This window comes from Chroicocephalus ridibundus, chromosome 4, assembly GCF_963924245.1.
Source record: "Chroicocephalus ridibundus chromosome 4, bChrRid1.1, whole genome shotgun sequence".
Lineage (NCBI taxonomy): Eukaryota > Metazoa > Chordata > Aves > Charadriiformes > Laridae > Chroicocephalus > Chroicocephalus ridibundus.
The window spans coordinates 22,024,549-22,050,822 of record NC_086287.1 but is presented as its reverse complement, the minus strand read 5'-3'; the positions used below and the strand labels follow the sequence as shown (position 1 = coordinate 22,050,822).

General features: G+C 36.5%; 1 protein-coding gene across 3 annotated transcripts in view; it reads right to left on the bottom strand.

Annotated features, from left to right (window-relative positions):
• Positions 1–26,274, bottom strand: part of TTC7B (tetratricopeptide repeat domain 7B) — a 155,001-nt gene that overhangs the window by 111,254 nt on the left and 17,473 nt on the right. For all 3 annotated transcript variants that reach the window (XM_063334361.1, XM_063334362.1, XM_063334360.1), the window contains exons 2-5: positions 22,310–22,464; positions 21,013–21,181; positions 7,371–7,501; positions 4,953–5,074 (exon numbers count right to left, since the gene is read on the bottom strand). In XM_063334361.1, coding sequence (XP_063190431.1) covers positions 4,953–5,074; positions 7,371–7,501; positions 21,013–21,181; positions 22,310–22,459 — 572 coding nt within the window. In that variant the 5' untranslated portion in view covers positions 22,460–22,464. The remainder of the gene's footprint in view (positions 1–4,952; positions 5,075–7,370; positions 7,502–21,012; positions 21,182–22,309; positions 22,465–26,274) is intronic.

Genomic DNA, 26,274 nt, shown 5'->3' with positions numbered 1-26,274 from the left:
GAGAAAGCATTGTTAACGGATGATTTTTTTCTGAATATCTGAGGGAATAATGATTTCCCCTCACATTCAAATAGATTCTGGTTTTTCAGTGAAAACTAACAGAGTAAGAACAGTATCTTAAATAAACACGAGGAAAGTATCTGATATGACAGATATTAAAGTATCCTTTTGAAAATGCATTTTTGTTAGCAAGCACAAAACAGTGATTTTTTGTCTCAAATATATTCTGCCTGCGTTTCCTAACCATGCAAACATGAAAGCAGTTATCTCCAGGTCAAAGTTGCTTCGAAAACTGCAACAAAAGTCATTTCCAGTAGAGCAGTAGTATCTCACACATAAAGAATGTGATACTTCATAGGATTTCAATGTTTTTGAATTTCATCTTACTTTCTATTCTTTATTTAACGACCAATTTGTTTTGAGACTGATGTGGGTTATGCAACAAGACATCAACAGATTCGGAGAGCGATGGATAGCTAACACTGTGTTCTAATACAGTGGACGGCTGGTCATACAGTGTCTTGATTTATGTCAAGCATTTACATAAATCCTTCTCTTATGGATTTCATCACTGTAAAATCTCCAGCTGTGAGCACTGTATATGTAAAACGGAGGCACTTAGGGACTGGCTTCCATCCACACCTCCTCACTTACTAACATGAAAGCCATATTCCTGTGCTATTCCTATTTATGTTACGGTGGAAAAAGAAAAACAAATAGAGGAAACAATTTCTACATAGACAAGTCCTTTACATGAGTAACTCTAAGGAGGGTTTTCTTTTGTTGTGCTTGTCATACATTTTGTAACCCGATAAAAATCAAATTACATGCAGAAAAACTAGTTGGGGTTTTTTTGGTTTTTTGTTTGGTTGGTTTTTTGGGTGTTAATTTTCTACTGAGAAAAAGCCAGCCTCTTGAAAAACAACAGCCAGTTGAGAAACAACTTCATGGAGAAGACTGGCAAGGTTGTGCTTCGCTGCAGCTGTGCCAGTACAGGTAATGGCACCATGATGAGCACAGAACTGGTCCGGGTTCCTCAAGCTTTGATTCAGCATGTGAACCGCGATGGAGATTAGACCAAATTGCAGCCTGGATCCTGGACTCTAACAGAGCAATATCCTTGGAGAGGGTGTGGAACATAGGAGAAGCCACAAAAAAAGAGCTGTGAAAGCTAGCTAAGTCTAGTTTTCACATGACGGCCACCTGATTTCAGACTCCAACCAGAAAGCTCTTTTGCTTTAAGTATATTTCGCTTCCAGTATATTTCTGAACCTGACTAGCTCAAAAATAAAAACCATTTACAACTTATGTTGGTCTTGTTTATCTTATAATGTGAATACATAGCAAAGACTAGGATAGAAGGGATTACTGGGTACATAACTGCTGTCTTATCTCTCTCAGGGGCATTTTACTTGAAAATAGCTGCGTTAAAGTACTAATGTCAAAGTTCCTGTGCTCGTAGCTTTTCTTGGAACAACGTCAGGACTTTGAACTCCTTCAATTTGAAATTGCAAAGCAACTACTAGACTAAATGGGAGTTGCGTAATCTGCCTGAAAGACATTTAAAGTTACATATTTCACAATGTTTTTTAAACAGCACATAAACTCTACTTTAAGTTTTAGAACTTAAGTTTTGTTACTCATTCCACGCTGGAACATTCTTCTGCTCCCAAGTGAAAAATGGGTATGTAGTTTCATTCTTTACTGAAATCCTGTACATTTTGGAAGAAAACCTTAATTTCAGATTTGTGTCTTAATAGAGCACTAAAATAACATTCTTCATTCAGACTATTGCCACTTTATTTTATTATTTTTTTTAGATAATTGCTTTTCCATGTATTTTCAAAATGCCAGCACTTAGCAGCTAGGCTAAGTTAGGTTTCAAACACTTTCTAGTTTTTCATACAAGATAATGCATACCTGACAGATAGTCACTTAATCCTCCACAAAACCTTTTTTCTTGGCTTAAAAGAAAATCTCTGTACAGAGAGTGAACAAAGAAGAAATTTAAAGTGGATCAAGTGGCTTTTTGGGTAGGCAGCGATACTCCCTACATTACTGCTAAAATTATGCTCTTCCAGCTAGTATAAAAGTTATCTTATTTGCTTTTGTAGTTCATAACTGACACATGCACAAAAATGATGCTTCTACTTCTAGTGAAAGAAGTGTAATTAAAAGCAGTGATTAGCTAACTGACCCCTAGATACACAACAACAAAAACCCACTCCATAGCAAAAGGACTTCAGATAAATTCAAATCTCCAGCAGATTTTGAGAGATGTTTGATAGTACATATTGGAGTGGAACTGAAGTCTAAAAAAAAAAAAACCACCAAAAAATACGTACCATTGATGCATAGACACCTACTCAGATCTTTAAACATGCTCTAATGCATACATTACTATAGCCCTATGCTCATAACAAGGTAGCATTTGAAGTGACTCAAACCAACGCCAGGCTATAGTTTGGTGAAAGGAATTTTATTTCAGATTCAACTCTTCTGAGTGTAAGCCTCACTTCACGAACATACACAAATAGATTTCACTGCACTGCAATATGAATAGCAGATTTAGTCTGCCTGTGAAAATAGGCTTTTCCTCTTCTCCCCCAGCACCCACAAGCAGTTAAAACTCTGGTGATTCCCTGCTTCCTCCACAGGATCTTAACATCCGCAGCTTCAGTTGCAAAAGGGAGTTCATTTTTTAAAAAAGTTTCAGTTTCTAAACTGCCTATATTAAAGATATCTACATTTCCTCTCCTTAAAAATGTTCGTATAATCTTTACAATCTTAGACGGAATTCAAACTTGAAGTATGTTGCAAAGCTTAATGGAAAGATCCTGAATCTAATTTCTATAAACCTAGCATTAAGAGAGATGACAAATTTAAAAACCAAGTAAAGCATCCTTAAAAGAAATGTATTAAAATACATACTATAAATTTGTGACTATTAGAAAAGTATATATTTAAAGTTCTGTTCAGTTCTGGTAAACCCAAGTCAAAAACAAACAAATAAAAAAAAAAAACAAAACAAAGAAGGGACCCATAAAAGCCACAAGATAACTAGCAGCCTGGAACGACGACCATATTAGGAAATCTTAAAAGAATTGGGTTTGGCTCTAAATTAAGAAAGGAAACTAAAGGATATAATGGCAGGAATATGTAAAATAATGACTGGCATAGAGCTATTTTTCGTAACACCTCGCTTCCTCTCATACCTCCCAAAGTAGCAGCACTGGCCAACGAAATTGGAAGAAGGAATTTAAAATTAAATACATAATGTGCAACTAGGTCATGAACTCCAAGTGACCGTTGTAATAAAGACTGCAAAAAAGATTATATGCTTATGTAGGAGTTAACAGGAACACCAGCACCATGAAGGATTAAAGTGCACATGGAATACAATCAACCTTTCAAAGATCACACCAGACCAACTAATATGGTCTAGGAAAAACATTCCTATAGGATGGAGGTTCCTTAATAACCTACTGCATGACTTTTTTGGTGCAGTTGTTTTTTGTTTTCTTAATTAATCTTAATTTACTGTGTTAATTACAGGTTGCTTTTACGCACAACATGTCAGATTAAATAGACCATTTCCATTCCTGGCCTTCAATCAAAATTCTTCAAAATGTGGAATTTTTAGCTTATTCTTAACCATGATTACCACTGGGATTTTTTCAATAAGTATATTTTATTTATCTTTTGTGCCGGCATGAAAACAGATATTTTATTTTTAGCTCTGGTAAATGAAAAAAAAAAAAATTAACTTTCGGAACATTCCGTTCCTCCTGCAATTAAATGATGAAAACAGAACTAAAATGTAACTCTCAAATCATGTGCTATTGCAGCACTACTTCATTACTTTAAGAATGAGATTTCAAAAGCTTAGTGACCATTTCCATGCTGAAGTCCCAGAACAGTTGGAGAACTTGGACAGCCTTTTGTCACCCTACCATCAGTACATTAAAATCTCGAACTCTTTACAGACACTGCATGATTCCCCTTCATCTCCTGTTCATGTATTTGAAAGAATAAGAAACATTTTTGGTACAAAGCAGTAGCCCTATCAAGAGTTCCAATATTTCAATCAAACCACATTTTCCTAGTGAAATAAGAAGCCCTGCTTCTGGAAATGAAAACAAGAGGAGGAAATAAAAGAGCCTATGTAGCCCTTTAAACTCAGATTAAGCCTGAAGTGTTTAAATCATGAAGTGTCATGCTCTTTACAATTAAAGAGCCTAACTTTCCATAATCCATAAATTATAAAAAAAAAATTTTAAATGATGTGATTTCAACAAATGTCAGAAATGTACTTAAAAACCATTTGTGCCAAGTTTTGAAGCTCTTAAAAATGGAGCGTTGTATTCCTTTTTTCATTTTCTGTGATATCTGAATTTATTTTTAGGCTTTTAAGGGAAGCCTTATTTAAAATAAATTATAAAGGATCTCCCATGCACAATCTAAGAGGATCTATAGAGCATGTACAATGGAGACTGTATATTGTATACATACTGTTGATCTTCATGCACATTTATCCTGCAGCATAATGTTAAAATAAGTGATAACTGAAGAGATTTGGAAAAAAATTACAAAATCAAATTATAAAAATCAAGAGTTTCAATATGTTGTCAATTACTTTCTATCAGTGTCTAGTAATAAAGTAAAAGAAATTTCAAATCATTAAAGTTTAAGGTATTTCAAGTTCTCACATTCAGTAAGTAAAAATCTAAAATGCTTTCTGTTTAATATACTTTGATTAAATGATTTTACAATATGTAAATAAATACAATATGGGCAGCTTTACTATTTCAATCAAAATGTTACGACTTTATTAATAAAGAGGCCTCATGATTACACAATTCACAATTGCTAAAAATGATTATGCCCAGTTAGATCACAAATACGAAACCTAAACAAAAAGGCAAACACACAAAAGGAGAATCAACCCTTACCCATTCTTGAAATATAAAACATGTGCTCTTTGAAGTCCTGTTTCCAGGAAAAAACCAAGTTCTTGTTCATGTGCAGTGGGCCCTGGCTTAGGGCTTCTGTTTTGTATATTGGCATTAATTACCTAAAAGAACAAAAGGGAAAAATGTATTTAGAAAAAAAAAATAAAAATCAAGTTTTGTGGACTTTTACACAGAATACTTAATGTTGGAAAAATCTTTTTCATTGTAGGCGGTGGCTAGTAGAATATTTCTATCCTTTTCTCCATTCCCACCTAAATATAAATCTTTTTGCTCTTAGATATACCCTTAAAGGTAAATTATTCACCAAACAGAAATTGCACTAAGAAAAATTTTATAACACTTTTTCAGAAAATGTTGTGAAGAATGGTATACAAAAAAGGAATATACGAAAAAGCATATTTGCAACCTTATTCGGTAGCAGGAGGTGACTGTATTAAAAAAATCTAAAACTCTATTAGGTTAGGAAAGACTGCCGCAAGAAGCAGTAAGATTAAAAGTGATCTCCAGAGTGATGGAGCAAAGCACTCACTCAAAGCACTGGCACAGGCTGCCCAGAGAGGTGGTGGAGTCTCCTTCTCTGGAGATATCTAAAACCCGCCTGGATGGGTTCCTGTGCAACCTGCTCTAGGTGAACCTGCTTTGGCAGGTGGTTGGACTAGATGATCTCCAGAGGTGCCTTCCAACCCTTACCATTCTCTGATTCTATGATTTCCAAAAAACAATTTAGAAATAACTTAATTTGTATTACATCAACATTAAAATGATCTCTGAAAATGGAGAGCTGTCAGCTTTCATTTGCCTTCATATTCACCACATGTAGTCTACCAGACACTGAAAGACAATAACAAAACAAAAAAAAAACAAGCAAAAAGCTCTCAGAAAAGTAAAAATGTGTATGTTTTCAAAAAACAGTATGAATTACTTTTCTTTCTCCCATCACATCAAAGTTTTTCTTTCACTTGCGTGACCCTAACTGTATCTAATAACCCTTTCAAAGATAACTGTCAAATGACAAGCCTGAGGCTTGTAAGCAATACGTCTGAAAAAGAGGGTCAGATTGATACTGCTAGCTTGCTTCATATTTTAATAGTATTCACAAGCCAAAGAATAGAGCCCCAGTGTACTGGATTTTGTCCAGACATATCTCCAAGTCTAAATAAAATGCAATAGTGTGTAACTCCTAGAAACAAAGGGTACCGCAAATTTTCTTTTCTTAAAAAGAGTATTTATAACACCAGAAGGGTTTCTGCTAAATGGTAAAAAACAGAAGACAAGCTTAGCAGTGGAAATGAAAACAACAGGAGGAAATAAAGGAGCCTATGTATCCCTTTAAACTCAGATAAAGCCTGAAGCTTACAAATCATGAAGCGTTACACTCTTTACAAATGAAGAGCCTAACTTTAACTTTCCATAAATTCATAATCCATAACTTATAAAATGGGGGGTGGGGAAAGAAAACAGTAACTTGGCTAATATTCTGCAGAGCTGTTAGGAGGTTATATCTGTCTAACATTAAGAAGCTCAGCCATATCAGCTTTCATCTATAGGAAACAGGTCTCCTACATATCTAGTACCTCGGATTTTAAAGGCAGCTGTAGTTTCATACATACAGCAAGTAATATATTAATGAGACAAAATGACAAACAGGCTATCAAGTCTGAGAACATTGTCCTGACCCAATTTATAGAGCTATTAATATTTATCTGAAGTTCATCTATTTTTTAAAATCATATGTTTATCTGGCTATCATATCTGATGATTTTCTCATTATCCCAGGATTGTGCCTATTAGTTGAAGCAAACACACTTTCAAGTTACTATTCTGGACACCCCACTGATATGGCAAGTGTCTTGCTGACAAGTACAATGTTATTTCAGAATTTTACCTTCAAGTAGCTTTTTGAAGAGCATTTAAGAGCAGTTAAGTTATTGGCTCCAAATAAACATCAACAAGATCAATTTTCAATCTTCATAGCTTTGTTTTGAATTATTTTTAAGAATTATCTGAAAAGCTAGTGAGTATATACATACAACATACATATTCCGATACGTGTGTTTGAAAGACACCATAATCCCTTGTTCATAAATTAACTACCATAGCATAACAAGAGGCCAAAGATCAGCATCTTGAATATGCACAGCAGTTCAGTGGAGCTCTGTCCCTTTCAGACTACTATCACTATTTTCTAAGAGGTCAGAATGAGAGAAGAGTCAGAAGGACAGCTACCAGACTTCCATTAACACACACAAATTTATTGTCCAATTGGAAGCGTACATTGAAGTCCTAAGAAAAAAAATATTAGACATCTTTTAGTGGAGCTACCAAAGTGTTGATAACACCACATCAATGAAAGATGAGCCACACAATTCTTCGATTAAGCTAATTGTCCCAGCTTACCCTTTCTATCTCCTGAAGGTACAGAAGAGCAATATCCCCAGCCTTCTCATAGCATGTAACAATTTCTTGTTCACGGTCCACATGGAGGTTGCTAGCCGAAGAAGAAATTGGCAGCTTCTCAAGACAGAGACCTGGGGGGGAGAATAGGGGGGAGAAGGAAGGAACAATTTCAAACGAAGCATTTAAAACTAATGTCATATAATATTATATCTAAAAAATGGTCCAGGCTAAGTCCCTTTGGTCAGGGGAAGAAGCAAAGAAAAAAAATAACCCAAAAACTTATGCAGGTATGGTCCTCTGATACAGACACAAACAAATACATAACAGCAACTCCTCCTTAATAATTATAAAACCAGAATCAGCCATTTCTTTAAATGTCATTTTGATTTAAAGACATTATGACAATCCACCACCAAAGTACCTAGTGTCTTTCTATATCAGTTTTAAGTTACTGAATACTTCGCTTTTCCAGAGTGATCACAGAAACCAAGGCAGGGTGACGAATGGCACACAAGGTAATACTAAACTTAGTAACTGTGCAAGGCAGAAGCACATATAAAAACAAATATATTTTCAAAAAAAGAAGGGGTTAAGAAGTGCAATTTTTGTATTTAAATTTAGTAAGGGGTGGCTCACTCTCATCAAGGCACAAGTCTTTCTCTCTCAGGACTTATCCAAGAAATACGCTATCTGGTGCTCTGAAGAAAAAACAAAAACGTCTTTGCTTGTCTAAAATAAAAACCCAACAACTCTTACTAATTGATGCCATCTCCTACTAAGCCACCTCTATTACAGTTATTTTCAAGGTAATTAGAGAAAACAGCTGGAAAGGACCTCAAGAATACTAAGCCATTTATCTGACCAAGGAATCAACCAACCCCAAACATTTGTCTAACCCGTTCTTAAAAAGCCTCTGATGACAGGGATGCCTTGGCCTTCCTATGCAAATCATTATAGAGCTCAACTATTCTCACAATAAGTATTTTTTCATAATGTCTACTAGATCTCCCTCCCTAGATTAATTACTCCTAGTCTTCACAGAGAGATGATTCCTTTCTCTACAAAAGATTTTTTCAATGTTTAGAGAGAGAGAGAAACATGCTTGTCACAAAAAATGTCAACTCTCACTCATGTTTCTTTTCACACTTCCTTGGCAGCTAATCATCTTTATCTCCTCTGGAGACTCTGCAACTGGTTACTTCTATCTTGATTCACTCTGTGGAAACTGGATACACAGCTCCACCTGAGCCTCAATAGCACCCAGCAGAGAAGAGGAAAGACTTCCTGGTTTTGATATAGAATACTTTTTAAAAAGAGTAAAAGTTTTAAACAAACCAAAACAACAATAAAAAACCACCCAAAAAACAAATCAGCAAAACTTTAGTGCCTTTCCTTACATATTAGTAAGACATTCTCTTCTGTTTATGATCTGCAACAGATCATCAGCTCATATTCTGCAAGCCAGTTGGCAAGCCATGCTGCCTCATCAGTTACCCCATCTCATATTTATTTAAATACTGATTTGTATTTGAAGTGTAGCACGTTCCACATGTTCTTAAGAGATTTATTTCAGGTCATTCTTCAAGCTTGTCAGCAGTATATGCTGATCCTAAAGTGCCTTCAACTCTTCCCACATGAACATAATTCACAATTTAAATGACCATATTCTCAGTTCATCATCCAAAGGTTTGAGAATCCATTGCCGGAGAAACTAAAAACAAAACAAAAAAAAAACCCAACAAAACACATATTTACACATTGGGCAGATGTCTGTTGAATGCCCGGTAGTTCAAAACCCCACTTCAGAGAATAATTTATCAAAGGATTTCTGTCCATCAATACTGTAAGGTGGGGACAGTATGTTTCATTGGAATTACAATAGTTAGTTACTTACTAAAACAACTTAGGAAGATGAAGCCATGGAATCTGGAGTTTATTTACTGATAAACTCAAAACTATGCAATATTTGTGACCTCCAGATACTTTTAAAACATCTATTAAGTTTCAATATCTCCCTACAGAAGTATAACTCATCTGTATAAAAACACATCAAGCCATATTTCTGGTTTGAGAGGATGCCTTAAGTCTGTATCAGAGTTTGTTGGCCACCTTTACCCTCCAATCCACCCTTTTACCAGTACAAACAACGCATATCCCTACAGCCCTATTTGCTAGCTATATACCCAGTTAAGACAAAATGCTGACTCCAGTACTCAATGCTCTGCTAAAGACAAAATAAAATTCAATATACTTTTCAAAAACCTACACATTCTTGAAGTGCAGCAAACACACAAGTGGTCGGTCTCTCAAAAACCCATCAAACCCGAGTACAAGCGACATTGGATTTTCTGACATGTTACGGTTTTCACTGAAAATAGTCTACAGTAGCCTATGCTAATCTTTCTTTCAATTTTCAATCAAATAGCAAATATCCAAGAAGTTCTATTGTTAACTGTAAGTGAAAGACCCAAAAGCACCAACATTAAACTACAGAAAAGGTCAGTTACCCTGCTACTGCAGTAGACTTGAATGGATCCTCTGGGAAGAGGATCCAAATGTAAGGTTGATGTTGGACAGAAAGTTTGCAGTGACCTACACAAACACCTTCAAACTCAGCCTTAGAGGTGACCATAAAATACAACAAATGAGCTGTAATAAAAACATTGAATGACTGAAAGCACCAGATAGTTGGTAAGCGGATCACTCCTCCCCACCCCTTCTCTCCGATGACAAGGACAGTCAGTGCCCCACAGTAATCCCCCACTACATGAAACATATTACTCAGCTGGTTATTTGTAGATTTGACTTGGATTTATTATTTCTATTTTTATACTTTATGGCCACAACTATAATCTTATTAATCTGAAAAACTCACTAGAACTTTCTCTCATTTTAGCTGAGAATTTTCTTTAAGATATGAAAGTACCTCAATGCTCTGCCAGGAACTTTAAGTAATGCGGAAGGAAGTACAAAATTCTAAGTGTCCTTTGACGAAGTAGATAATACTATTTCTTAGAGTAGCTTTATTATACAACTAGTATTCACTGTATTTTTTCCTGGTATGTTTACTACAACCCAGGAAAGTATGTACTTTTTAAGCATACAATGCTTTGGAGCAGGAACTTCATTTGGAGAACTATCCTGAAATGACCACTTAACAGGACGGTTTGGACACTATTTTTTTTGATGACACAAGGAATAATTACAATTCAAACGTATCACCTAGAAGAAAAACCTTGAATAAATTATGTTTTAACAAGTTAAAATTAGAGTCACTCCAGACTACTCATTTAGTTTTTTTCTTAAGTACAGATGAAGTTTAAGAAATAATGTATTAAAGTACATGAAAGTATTATTCAATTTTAAATAGATATAAATAGCAACACAGCAATAACCACGCAATATACTGGCCACTTCTTCACAAGAGTACTGAGAGATGATAAAAAGGGATTATTATATTAGGCCCTTGAAAAAAGACCAAGCAAGTGGTAACATACAGAATTGAGAAAAATGTGAATTTCAAAGAAACACTAATCATCCTAAATTATCTGCTGAAGACTTTTGCATATATTCAAACAAGTCAGTTCTCCCCTCTACGCTTGTTACCTCACCCGCCAGGCAGGAACCTCTGCTATTCTCCCTCAAAAGGGCAGGAATTTCTTTCAATTGTTCATATGCTTCTTTGAGATACTCAGAAAAGAGGTACGTGTTACTGCTATAAAATATTATTGTGTTTGTTGTGAAGGTTATAGCTATTGGTTTATTTAACTTCTATTGGTTATTTTCTGCATTCAAGAATATCACGTCAATTGGTACCACAAGTTGACTTTGATATTCATGGCTTTTAAGTTTAAGCCCTTCCAGTCAAAATCACCTCCAAGTAAAAGCTTCCAACAAACTGGGTCAGTTTTATTCTGGGAAGACACTTATCTCATACATATCTAGTCCTGATATCAAGCAAGATGACTCCTGAGGGAAAAGAAAGTGAGAAGCAGTGAAATGAATACGAGTCTGTACTAGTTAAGCTTACGTGTTTTGCGAAGTAACTAAAATTGCTGTCAAAAGAGCAGAACAGCAAAAAACCAGTATTTGTACAAGAAAAGAGTATGCCTGATATTTAATTTACATGATAACTTGCGAAGTTTTTCTTTAAATCCTCAAAAACTTTACAAATTATCTGCATTTTGTAAAAGATTCAGAAACCAAATAGTAGATAGCTGTGTCACTTATTCCAAGTAGCTTCCTTGTGTCTATGGTCTCAAATCAGTGGCCAAGGTTATGCCAAATAAAGTATTTCATTTTTTACAAATACCAGAGTAGACGAGCCCTACCACCACATATGCACACTGATCACTACCCAAAAAGAAAGGACTCCTCAGTAAGAACAAATAACAAACCAACAATTTTTCAGAAACCTCCGTGCAATATATTTGCTTATTCTTAGACAACCGACAGTTTTTATGTTAAGGACAATGACACTGATTACTTTTCATTTACAAACCACTTCAAAAAAAAAAAAAAGGCAAAGAAAGCAGACTTCTAAGTCCTGTACGAAAACCGATTAACTAACGTTCCCATTTCATTATACAGATGCATTCATTATACAAAACAAAAATTACTCTAAGGTCAAAAGGAAATTCACAGCACAGTTCAGATCTTTACCAAGTACTCCTACCACCCAGACCACTACTGCGACCATTAAGAAAAAAAACCACCACAAAACAAAACCAAAAACAGAAGGCTGAGAAAAGTGTATCACATTTACTGCATTGTGTATCTGAGGATTTTCCGTGATGCCAGCCAGTACCTTGTCTATATAAATTTTGGAGACCACAAATAATAATGGACCCGACAGTTTATCTACTGTTTTCAGTAGGTAAGTCAAAGGACAAACAGTGAAAGACTATTTTATACTTAAGTAAATAAATATACTTTTGCAAGAGAGAGAGTCACATCAACAGATAAAGATTTCTGTGTTTGCTTCCTGTTTTCATTAAATGGACATATAAAATCCAAGTGTGTTTGAGTATACAGCACTTGTTCTTCCCTATACAATATGCAAAGCAACACTGGCAAGTGTTCTAGATGCTGTAAACAGAAAAAACCCCACCTTTCCTCTCCTTTTAAAGAAACTTCATATCTAGCTTATATATTTAGAACAATTATATAGAGTACAGCAAACGTTTATTAGTAATTTTGAAAGAGGACATTAAACAATCCGAATCACTGCTATCAAGGAACTCCCACAGTTTTTTTCTGAGCTTAGAACAAACACTGCTAATCTTACTGAAGGGATGGACTTATTTCCAGAAGCCCTCAATCAAAGATTGTGACTTGCTTGCACAGAATTATTTTAGAAAGCAAAGCATGAATTTTTTTCCTCTTCAATTCCCTACTGGTATTTGTAACTTAATTATTATAAAGGAATGGAGGAAAAGTAAGAACAGAAAATAGGGAAATATATTTATAACAAACTACCTCTTACTTTCACAGTTAACTGCAGATAGACTGTCTTAGTAGGAATTGCCTACTTTTTTAGACAATCTAAGGAAACACAATTAATTTCTCTGACTTTTCAAGTACCTTGTATTGCCCAGGGAAAAAAAGTCTCCAACAACTGTCAGGACGCAGGATCTCCTCCATGGCTAGTTTCATACACAACTGGCTTTCCAGAAAAGGCATCAGAAAGAAGGTCAATACCCACTTCTCTCAGCATACTTGAATTTAAGGGAAGCTGCTTTGGCAGCTCTTTAAAGAGAGTCACTCTTTTAAACGCAAACTACTTACAGAGAATTAAATTCCATTCTAAATGACACCCGGGGCAACATAAGCACAACCTTCCAGAGCTGAAGACAACATTTTATCACGTATGCTCATACTGCAATGTCATTTCATTAGTACAGCTTTTCTAATGCCATAGTTATGCCAGTGCTTTTAAGTGTCTTGATGTTTCTCAAAGTTAAACAGAGAAAAGGAAAAAAAAAACAGGAACACTCATCTCTCTTCTGAAGTGAACACCTACTTATTAATCCAAGCAGTCAATAAAACTACAACAATATTTTTGGATTTCTTACAATAGCATCTGAGATAACTGTTGTGAAAAGATTGGTCACACTTTTCCTCTAAACGTAATGACATTCAAGCCTTCGTATTTTCTTATGAATACAAAATAGATTTCTACAGTATTTTTAAACAAGAGAGATCAGCATTTTCATGTATGTACTTGTTTCTTGAGAACGATGTGCCAGCCAATTCTTTCTTTACAGTAGATCCCTTTGACAGATAAGCACCTTCTAGAGGGGCTGAAAAAGCTCAAACTAGAGATAAAAGCTGGAAAAAGGACTGATAATTGTTGCAGATCCTGGAGTGAGTGAATCTCTCTCTGAGGAACCCTCCCCAAAGCAGAAGAGCTGCACACCAGTATATGGAGTGGTCATCAAGGAAGCTGCTCTCTCAGGAGAAAGGATGGTTTAACTATGGAATTTATAGTTTTGCTGTAAATTGACAGGATTGCTCCTACAGGCACCTCTAAGGAAAAAACACCATGCTCCACTGTGACACCAGTTCTTCCTATGGCATGAGAAAAAAGGCCAGAGTCACTAATTTTTAATTTTGGTCCACCATTTTCTCCCTCTCCTCACTCTGCCAAAGGCAAGATTCTGAAGAAATTCTAATGATTTGGAAGAAACCAAGAACAAGCAAAACACACCACCAAAATACTCAGGTCCTAAAGAAGTTTATTTTAATAAGAAGTATATTATTTTCATTCAGTGTTTGGATTTCAAATACCGGAGCTAAAAGTAGCACCGAGGAAAGCAGGACAAACTCCTGGGTTCCCACCCCCAAGTCCCTGCTCCAGCAGGACAAAAGTCATAAAAATAGAGCGGGGAAAGACATCTATAACAAAGTTTGAAGTATCTATGGCACAGGCTTCCTAGACATGGTCTGCAAACTGCTTGCTGATGGGCTGCAATGTTTGCACAGCAATATAGGAGGAAGGAACTTAAGATGAGTTCTTGACCCATTGCCTAATGAGGCTAGAGATCCCCGGCATAATTACTAAACCAGCTTTCATTTAGCATTCTTCCATGAAGAGCTGCTTGGTGTCTGCTGACACAGGCCAGCAGTGCACAAGATCCCATTACAATCGTACATGATTAAAGTTAAGTGCAGCATCTTCTGCTAACTGCAAAGCAGCAATTCACATGCACCTGACCCTTTACTGAACCTAATGAGTATTTCCATGTTTCTATAAATAGAACTAATTAATAGCCAATCATTTAACTTGGTAAATGCAACATTAAATTTGAATATGGGTCAGCAGCAGTAAAGACAGTCTCACCTTACTCAACATATATCATCTAAATATAAACACAGTTATTTGAACAGGCAATATGAGATGTAAACTGGCCTGCAGCAATAAGGCTACGATCCCGTAATGTCACAGGCTAACTTACAGACAACATCCCTCACATACTTAACAGAATTTGTTACTGCAATACCACACAGCCATCTTGACAGATACCCGGAGTTGTCTATTAATCTATACGCCACAGTAAATACAAACACAATTTATTTACTAAAATCAAGTTTACAAAGTTGCAGACTTTAAGAAATGTCAAGACTTCTAAATTGCTATGTTCATCTATAAGCATTTGTAGAAAGATTCCCTAACTTGTAATGCAAAATATTGTAAATTATTTTTCAATTATGTCTTTTGACTTATGCAGCAGTATCAGAATCATGTTACCTAAGATTTCAATAAGCTTATTTCCTAGTTAAATATATACTTGTTATTTCAGAACTACTGACAAGTTGCACCTCCCCAAATTAACACCTCGATATCCCACTGTGCATTGCATCTCATCTCTGCTTCCATAAGCAAACAAAAATTGCTTAGAAACACAGGAGATATTGCCATGCACAGATATGCACAATATTTCTAGAATATTACCTCATTCATATACTGCTGAAAACTTGCAGGAACTTAATTGTCCTGTTCCCAGAGGCCATATCCCTAGGAGAATATTAGCTTCAGCCATTATTAAAATGGATTCTAAATATATGCTTCTGTATGGTAACAGCATATACAGAATTTTTTCTGGTTGGTCTTGTAAAAGACGGGAGCAGGAAAAGTTGGAGCTAGCTGCACAAGCCTAACATGAAAAGGGAAAAAAAAAAAAAAAAAAAAGACATATACAGCCTTTAACTACTTCTTCAGAGATTCATAAATTGTCTTATTTCAATTCTTTGTAAGTTAAGATTTTCCTCAGTCTCAGAATTGAGCTTTGCCAATTAAACTGATCTAGTGAAGAAAAGGAAACAAATGCAGACAAAATTAACCTCTTGTAACAAGGGAATCTTATCAGAAGGTAGCCATACCTGAGCAGATACTTAAATATCCAGTATGTAATACAGCCAAAAATGTGCAAAACCCCTCTACAATTTACTTTGAGCCGGGACTTGCCACCACAATCTCAAGACTGTCCTTCCCTCCTCCTCCCCCTGCCCAGCCTCATCTCTGAGCTTTGCTCTTGCTGCATAAGACAGCTCAAATAATCAGTACCAATGGCCAAGCTACACCTGAGGCAAAAGAAAAAAAAAACCAAAACAAAAAAACCCCAACACACCTGCTTTTTTCTGTACTGCTTCTTAAAACTTCGTATTAAAGGTAAGATAAGAGGTCACAGGAATGGGTCATAAGTGCTACTACAGAACAAGGAAAGGCAACAGCTTCAGGGAGCCAGTTTCAGGAACGCTCACGCACCTACTTTCAGGCTAACATTTTGCCACAAGAGTCATGCAAACCTGCCCATCTCCTCAACAATGTCCTTCTTTTATGCCCCTTTTTCTTTGGCTTGTCACACCCTTCTGAAATACACTGGCACCTCCAAACATAGACATTTCACTACAGAAAACTGTTTTATCGGATGCTTCTCCTCCGCTTTCATGTCAAATGTAACTACAAGCAGATGGGGGAAAAAATCTAAACCAACAGATTCAAATAAGTATTCTCATGGTTTTCCAAACACTAAGCAGCCCAACTGATTTGAAAAGCTCCATCTTTTCATTTCTATGTTTTATATGACATTTAAAAATTGCCCCACTCAATTTCTTCAAGTCTTTGAATCTAAGAAAATTCTGTATTTAATATGAAAACTATGATTTTATTAATACTCTGTCCCACACAACACCTTCTACATACACATATAGAGTCATTACTCAGAAGCACGGCATCAAAATCACCTCTTTTCTTAAACACCAGATCTAATCCAGAACTGTATTCTATGGGCACACACACAAAAATAAATCAGTGTATGGTCAAAAAAAGTATGCCTGTCCACAAAGTTAACTACATAAAACATGATTGCCCTCCACTACACTTCCATTTTTAGCTTGTGGATTTGAGGAAATGGTGAAGAAAGGCAGGAAAATATCAGAACTACACTACAATCAGTGTACTGCGTGGTTGTTACCTCCTCGCAACTTTTGCATGAGGGATCTCTAAACAGTGCTGAGTCCTGACCTATGCTAATCAAGTTTCTGAGGCTTTGCCTCATGCATATTCAGATGGCTAGTCTACCCTCTGCCATTTTAATGCACACAGTAACAGATAACTTTTCATCAGACCACACTTACATCCTCTTCTAGTTAAGATAAGGCATAAGACATCACTACTAGCAAGTGGCTTTTGTTGACAGAAGCCAGAAAAAAACCCCAAAACTAAACAAGTTCTCCTGTTCCTTGAATTTCTTTCCAAAGAAAGTTTCTTTCCATTTTTTTTTTTTTTGGCTCACCATTATAAATAACTAAGTGCCCATGAGATTTTCAGTCTGATGAAATAAAGCAGTTCCTTTATCACCAGACTAACAATTTTGAACATTTTCCATAGGAAGAGCAACAGACGGGAACCACTTTCCAGCACTGCTCAGGCACTGAGGCCCTGCGATTCCCCGCACACCACAGACTGGCAGAGAGACACATGTAAAGGAAACAGAAGATTTCAGAGGTAATTTGATAGGATTTTTCTTAGAATTTTGTTGACGTTTTACAATGTTGCATTTTGACAAATCTATCGAGAAGCTTTCTTTGGAAGATTTGAAGCAGCGTTTCAATAACAAGACATTTCCAAGAAAAGAATAACAATAATTTAATCTTCCTTGCTGGGTTTGAGAGCCTTCGAATCCTTTGCTTGACTTGCTATCATTCCATATTATGCTTCTCACTTACATTCTTGTAAATATGCTGTCCTCAGCTAAAGCTATAAGCATCATGGAGACTTAACAGCATTCTTTTAAAGATATATACGCATTTAATTCGTTTACATAATAAAAAACTTGAGGACCCCCTTTGCGAGTGCACTGCAGGGAGTAGATGGCTTTAGTTCTTTGGTTTAATGACAGAGTTATTCCAAGTTGAAGACTGAAGACGACACTAAATTTCATGTCCTGGACTACTGTAATGAAGGCTTGTGTAATGAAGACTACTGTAATTTAATGAATATTTTGTAGTGAGGTTTACAAACAACCTTGATGGATTAATACATTCAGACACACTCACTCTGGAGAGTCTGAAGAGGCAGTGAGAACTTCCCTCTTTTGACTTTTGTCACATCTTACTTTCTAACACAAATACATAGAAAAATATATTTATATATGTGTAAATACACAGATATATATACACACATATATAAATACACACACACCCCCTCCACAGTTGAGCAAGCATTTAGAGATCTCACTTCCCCTGCCATGGTCCAATTCCATTTTCCCTCCCCACCGTTGTCACTACTGCTGTTCCTCTTCCCCTTCTTTCTACCCACCAGCAGATAAAACTCCAGCAAAATTTAGCTTGAACCTGACCTTGGACCCATTTTTGCACTTTGTTGCATCTGTCACACATGCTGAATCTTCCTTTGCTATGAAGAACCAAAAGGTTTCAAGCAAGAGTAGGATGGAACATATGGAAAGCGAGTAATTTCTAAGGCCTTGTTACGAACTATTAAATGTCTAGGGTTACAGGACAACATGTGCACTTAAGTACCCTGTAACAACTGTAGAAGAAGAAACACGTCAACTCAATCATCCCACTCAATCTGTCACCTCTGAGGTTACAGAATGAAACCTCAAAGCGAGAAGGTAAGCAGTTGGAGGTGGTCCCACCTTAAATAATGAAAAAAAGTGTTAAGGCAATTAAAAACTACCATTAGTTATCTGCCCTATGTCTTTGTCAGAAATAAGTACATCAGTATGAGACCACTATACAATAGCATAGAAGACTGCAAATCCACTGGAACCGGATTTGCCCCAAACTGGATTGAAATGGGGCAACTAAAACAGGAATCTTTAACTGCCTCTGTGCAGGTTGCCACACTGAACAGTGCAGCTGGGCTGATGCTTGCAAACAGGCAGCACAGACAGTCCCCCGTTGCTTAATAACACAGCGCTATGTTCATGACTGCCAAAGAAATAAAATCTAAATACTCAGAACTGTTTTATCTTTATATTATCAGGTTATCCTTGAACTTGCAAGCAGAAACACAAATCCCAGTGAAGCACAAAATCCCTGTAAGAATAACTTGTATCTAGTTGGGTAATACCTACAAGCCTCAGTCACCTCTGAAGAGACTCTGAATTCAGACTGAGAAGTTTTATAGTCCACTCTTACAAGGGGAAAGAAGAATTTCCAGGGTGAAGGGGGAAGACAGTGAGAATTAAATGTACACTACTGGATAGAAACATATGCTATTTAGCTGTCAATTACTCTAAACTTATCTAGACTTTGCATAGTAAAATTTAAGACTGCTCTGTGACTTCTACCTCATTCTAGACCATGCAGAAAACAATATTCTTGCAACGTGCTACCCTGTGAAAAAGGCATATTAACTTTTATTAATCTTCCATTCAAACTGGAAACATAACAAAAAGAGATGATTCTGAACATGAACAGAACAACAACAAAACTGCAATAGTTTGCTCAGGTAAAGTGGTAGCCAGTCACCCAGTAGAAATGACCAAACTAAGGAAATCTGATCAAGATTAGATCAGGCTTGATATGACAGATTTCAATGTTTAAGTATAAAACTTGAAATCAGAAGCAAAAAGCCCCCCGTCATGTCTAGGCAGAAGACATCTAGGCATCGCTCGCTCTCTCATTTTTTGTTGTTAAGCTGAGCCTACAAAACATTACAGGGTAGAAAAGATACATATTTTACAATTTTCTAATAAATTATTTTTACATTAAGTAAAATTACTAATACTGTCTGCAAAATTGATGCCTTTATGTTTCGACTGTTATATATCTTTATGAGGTCAAATAAAACAGACAGAAGAGTTGAGCTCTGGGAAAAGATTTGATTAAATTACTGGGGTTCCTTGGAGATATAAGCAAATTTAGGTACTTAAAAGTTGATCAAGCCTAACATCGCATTTTCATGGAAAGAACATGACAAATTCAACAGACATCCTCATAGATTTAAAAAACAACACACAACCAAAACACACAACGCTGAGTGGAATTCTACCAGTACCAGACATTGCCAAAAAGCCCACACAGACGCTGTATGAGAGAAACAGGTAGATTTACATCATATGTAAGAACTCCCCATGTACTCCCTTCCCTCTTTAAGTATTGCCCAGATTTAGGAAGCGTCCTTTTGTCTTGGCTACCAGTTAGTTCCCGTATTTCCTCGATATCTCTGTAGAGATTGATTCACGCTTGTTTAACGTTTACTAGAGGACTCTGTTGGTGGAAAACAGTCACTCTCTTCCAAGACTAATGTTAGAAACAATCCTTGACCAGTTGTCAGTGAATGCTATTTAAGTCTCTCCTAAATTGTGTTTGCTGACTTTGACACTCCTCTTACCATAACAAAAAGTCCATATGTACATTAAACCCAAACTTAAACACAGCAGACCAAAGCAAACATTTAGACACAGTAAATTCTAATAAACCTACAGCATACAAACTGCCACTTTCCTCAACACACTGACACAGCTTACAATGTTAATGAGTTTTCTAAACTGAAGTGGCACTGCCACCTTAAGACACAAGGCCAGCATTGCAATTTTCACTACAAGACTAGTAAAAAAAAAAAAGTTTTTCAAAATTAATTTCACTTTCTGAATTCTTAAAAAAAAAGATATTCAGGTAAGAAAAACTCAAAAATAAAACTGTGCAAGAAATGCACTGCTTTAAGTCATTTTATCATGTTTTTACTATTTTTCTCAATTAAGTAGCAATTTGGCTTAGGTTGAACATTTTAACATTCAGTAAAAGGCATCATAGTGAATCAGGGTTCTCCAATTCTGGCCACAGCAACTTCACTTCTTTGGTAACTCTTAACTTTCCGCAATAGTGTCTAGCCACAGTTATTATGATATTTACATATGGAAGGACTTCTAAATACACACATCAAAAAATTAAATTGGGTGACAGCGCAGTCAGAATATTAATTGAGGTAAAAGTCTTGTCACCCTAGCACAAACTCTGAATAAAGGAGCCAAGCCATCCTCTTATCTAAAAATGTGGTACTCCATCACTGCTGATACACAAAGCAAAAAATTCTTTAACTTTGGACAAGTTATGAATTAACTTTTTAGAAACTATTTCCACAGTATTATACTGCAAAGAGCAATCTTACCTTTAGTAGAATACGCTTCAGCAATCATCCGTAGCCTATATGGTGGCACTGCAGCTAGCTGCAAGTCATCAACTCCAACTCTGGCATAAGTGTTCAGAGCTTCTTTGTAATCACCTTCCACATAGTTTAACTTGGCCATAATTAGGTTAGCTTCTTGTAGGAATTCTGGCTAGAAGGAAGAGGAATAAGAAAGGGTTTTTTTCCTGAGAAAATACACCTAATTCTTTCTGATAATTATTTGGTCTGTTTTCTGTATATATTCACTGTAGAAACCCTCAGGATATTACTTGTAACAGGGCAATAAACCAATAAAATTCTGTCTTCGTGTAACATGTGGGAAGCTTACAAATGGTGAATGCACAAAACCTCACTCCACCAAGCTACTGAAAAGCATTACCAGTCATTTTATATATTCATCTACACATGCACCAGAAACACCTCTCAGTCAGAACCTAGCTTTGCCAGGTGACAAAACTATTTCAAGGCAGCCTATCATTACAACCCCTACAATGATTTTTTTCTAACACCACAAGCACAGTTGAAAATAACATAGCATCAAAACTTAATGATGTATGTTCCACAGCCTACATATTTGATTCACACAATTTCAAAGTATAAGGGCAGAAGAAATGACTTGGAAAAAGGGTTCATGGAAGAATAAAGAAGGAAAAGGAAGAGAAATTAATACTCCCACAAATCACATGAAACAAAACGTTTCAGATGACCGTAAAACAAGGTCCTTTTGATCTTTCAAAAGATGGACATTGAGTACAGAAAAGATATGCTGATATAGTAGCTACAACAATAGTCAAGTAAAAGAAGGGCTAGACTAGTTAAGAATATCAAAAGGTTATGAGAGAAAATACTCTCAAGTATTAACCTCACTTTCCATACCCACAAACAAAACTTAAAGAACCTTTCCTGAATACTTGAGACTTCTACAGAAATTTAAGTATTTTGCATTTTTTAACAGTTTTATTTAATGCACTACAGAGAACCATATAGCTATATACTTCAAGAAAAATTTCCACAAAACAGGTTGCAAGTACTTTATTTAAGCATCCCAGAAGTCAACAACAATTTTCTTATTCTTTTAATGAAAGAAGATTTGAGAAATTTATTTGAATAAAAATCTATGAAGAAACAAAGAGCCATGAAATAGCACAGTGCTGATGATGGTCTGGGAATAACAATGATAAAACACCACACAAGCACTTTCCAGATTTTTCTCCATGATCAGCAGGGTACTCCAGTCAATTTCAGCTTTTCTAATTCTTGCTCTGACTGACTGACATACCTTCAGGTTTCCCCTATCAAGCGCTGCCGTGAGGTGTTTCCTGACCTCAGTCAGCTTTGGCCGCGGGCCCCGTGGACTACTAGTCTGTTTAAGAGCATTTTCCTTCAAAAATTGTTCTAGTTTGGACTCCCCAAGAAGTAGTTCTGCCATGTCATCTGTAAAAAAAAAAGCAAACACATGAAATATTAGAAATCATTTTATTTCACTAACATTTCAGTGGAGGCATCCATTGCCTGAATTTTAAATAGAAACTAACCAAAACAGTGTCAAGTTTTTCGATTTAACACAAGTCATCTGGTACTTTGTTTTACTTTATAATTTATCTTTTACCTGCCTGATTCATTGTAGAATCAAGTCTCCTGTGTTCTAAGCTATAATGAATCAGAACATTAACCCGAAGTCAGTATTCTCCCCTTCCTCCTTAAAAAGCAGCACTTGATTCAAAAGCCTTATGTAGCTTTCTGAACATGACACGATACACTTCAGATATTCACTTTACCAAAAAAAAAAAAAAAAGGGTGTGTTTCACAAAATGCCTATCGTAGTTTCAAATATCAATACCGATATTGGATTAATTTATGCAACTAGTTTTAAATTACACGTCCCTCATGATGTCTTTGATCACCACATGTAGATATCGCTCTAACCTTGTTAAGACTCCAGCCATCCCAGGTCACCAGTGTGAACATCCTTTTCTCATCTTTCTCCCCCTGTCTTAGGAGACTCACTATGACTTCTCAGACAGGAAGGTAGAACGTTAATACCAGGGTGCCCAGCAAAAGCTGCAGCTAGCACATTTGCTGAAATTCAAGAAATTAGTCATCCTCTACCTTCCCCTTACCCAGGACCACTAAGCTGATTTTACTGAAACGTGTTGAATAGTTCCTCTAGTGAGAAAAGAGCTGTAAAGTCGTCACCTCACTCTCTGGGACTTGAAAAAGACCAGATCATGTCTTGCAAACAATGTCTGAATTATCCAAATTTGAACTAACAATAAATAAAATAGATTTTAAAAAAAGGAGAAAGGGAAAAAGCTAACAATCAGAAAAGTGCTCACTGCCCTATAACCTTTAGTGCTGTCCTTAGAAGTTATGGGAAGGGACAGAAAGACCAGGTCATGCAGAACTCAGTGTTACTGTAGAGGAAAAGCTTTTCCTCAGGAAGTATAAATGCATCAGCATTGTCTCACCTTTTAAGTACAACCAATTTCAGTCTTGTGTCAGTTGGACTAGTATATGACCCATGTACAATGCCATTATACAGTAAGCTGTAAGGACAAGTGCTGTCCTGTAATATGTCCTCTCAAGTAGAAAGTCAAAAACCTGGAATATTTTTTTTTCCTTAAAACCTCCACCTAACTGCTGATTCTTAAACCACAATTTCTTTGACAGAGAGTTTAAGAGACCAGACAAACAGCAAAAACATCAAGGCAGTGCTTATTTTTCCATTTATGTTTTTTATTTGGTGTTCTGGGAAAGATATCCATGGTAATCTGGACATTTATTTGCTCTCAACTACCATTCACTCATGTTTTACTGTTTAAACACTACTGCAAAAGGGAAAGATCTTAGCATCCAGATGAAGACAAGCCACGCCACAGATGCAGCCAGGTTACCAGTCTGCTTAATTTTCTGCCTTTCAGACCATAGCCGTCAAATTCATTGATCTCAAATTTGCAATAATTGTTCCATTCCTTTGCCCACCGAAGTTTCTCCTGATACTTCAGCTATCCTCATCTCATGTCTAAATCAGACAGCACTGAATAATCTGAAGTGTCACTTTCTACATATGCTTTCTTAAGAGCACCTTTATGCCTCTTCACATGTGTTCTGTTGTGCCTTAACTGTGACCTTCTGCTCAATCTATCCTTGTGACAACAATGCACTCCGGATACAGCTTAGATACATGTGAGCCAAAAATGTCTTGAAACTATCTCCCTGGTGCACCATTATTTTAGAGACATTTGAAAAAACAATGACACTCATCATCTTTCAAATTCATATTAAAGGTGTACAATTCCCAGTTTTTTAAAAAAAAATAAAAATTACTACCACTCAATAACACAGCTACGGTATAACAATGAAATCTTATTACCCACTAATTGCCAACCAAAATCATGTTTTTATTTACCTATTTAATGCTCATTGGATGAATGGCACAGTTTGACATGCATCAGTAAGTCCATCATGCAATTTGCACATTCCTTAACAAAGAAATTGGTCAGTTTATAAAACGTGACTGAAATGTTTTCATCTCAAGCACCTTATGTATAGTTTAACAAAACAAATAAGAGAAGTTTTGATAAACATAAAGGCTCAAAGCTTGTACACTATAGTATTTTAGCTACAGTTTAGGGTACACTGCATTGAAGGTCAGCTAATCTCCTTGCACACCAGAAATTTAACATTTCTAAACAGAACTAGAATGAGAAGGTTCTACAGTAAATAAGAATTATTTTGGTAATGCACAAGAAACCCATTGTTAGCTGCAACAGGAAACAAGTGAGTTAAAGAGGACTTTAGCACTTGGTCTATCAGGACTGAGCACATTTAGGACTTAACACGGCTTGCAGAGTCTTTCCTGTGTTTAGAAAACAAGGAGAAAAAAAATTTCTTTACTACAGCATGACTTTTACCCATACATTATATCAGAGTAGAAAGCAGGGAAAGGGGCAGTAGATGCTCTCAGCATAAGCACCTGGAGGGACCAACATCAGGCTTTGAAATCTCTTGTCCATAGCCTCTATAGCTCCAACTCCCCGTAGCAGCAGCAGCAGCAGCCACCACCTCTGACAGTCACGGTCAACTGGATCTCCTAGGAAATGACCCAAGCCAGAGGTGGCAGGCTGCCTCCCACCCCTAGTCATAGACCAGGACTCTGGCAGGCTTGGAGCCTGCCTGAAGACTGGGTTGAGGTTGTCCAAAGGCACAAAAACTATGATTTGTCCCCTGGAGAAGAGCAAGACAGCCAGCTAGAAACATGCCCTTTTACTGCACCCAGACCATCGTCCTGGACCACAACACTCATCTGTAATTTGCACAATTGCCATTTTTTAATTTCATAAGCTCTCAAAACTCCTATCATTTGAAGTTTCTTCTATTATATTATACCTGAAATTTTAAATCATCTGACGAAATAAAAGTAGAGAAGGACCCAGTTTGTTCTCATAGAGTCACAATATTATCAATATAATTCCAGGAATTTTTGAAGCAATTTACACTCATTTTGCTACTCTTTCATTGAAGTCTGTTCAGCAAAAATACAAAATAAAAACATATTTCAATGTACTAAGTGAAGAAAAAGAAATAAGAAACATAATTCAACATTAAGGCACGCAACCCAGTTTTGAGCATTTCCACAGATTACAAAACCCCTCCGGAACTTTTCCAACATTTGACTGCTCTCATTGTGGAAATGTTTTCCTCACAAGCCACACAACATTTCCCTTGTTGCAATTTTTGTCCATTGCTTATGATACTTTCACTGTGCATTTCTGAGAAGAAGCCACCTCCATACTCAAGAGGGCTGGAGAGCAGGAGATGGCAGCAGTAGGTTGCCCTCTTAGCCTCCCCTATTAAGATTTAACAAACACATCTCTCTCAACTGGTTCTCTTAGGTCACATGCTTTCGTCCCCTTATCTTGGTGGCCCTCCACAGGGCTGACTCTATCATACCAATGTCTTTCTCATGCTGGGGAGCCCAAACCTAGACACAATATTCCAGATGTGGTCTCACAAGTGATAAACAGTAGGGAATAATAATTTCTCTCAAACTGCTGACTACAGTCTTACTAATACAGCGCAATGTGCGGTTGGTCCTCATTGCTGCAAGGGTTTGCTGCCAACTCACACTCCCTTTGTCGTCCACCAGGACCTTCAGATCCTTTTCTGAAAAGCTGCTTTTTAGCCAGTTGATCCCCAGAGTATACTGTTATAGTTATTCCTTCTCAAATAGAGGACCCTGGC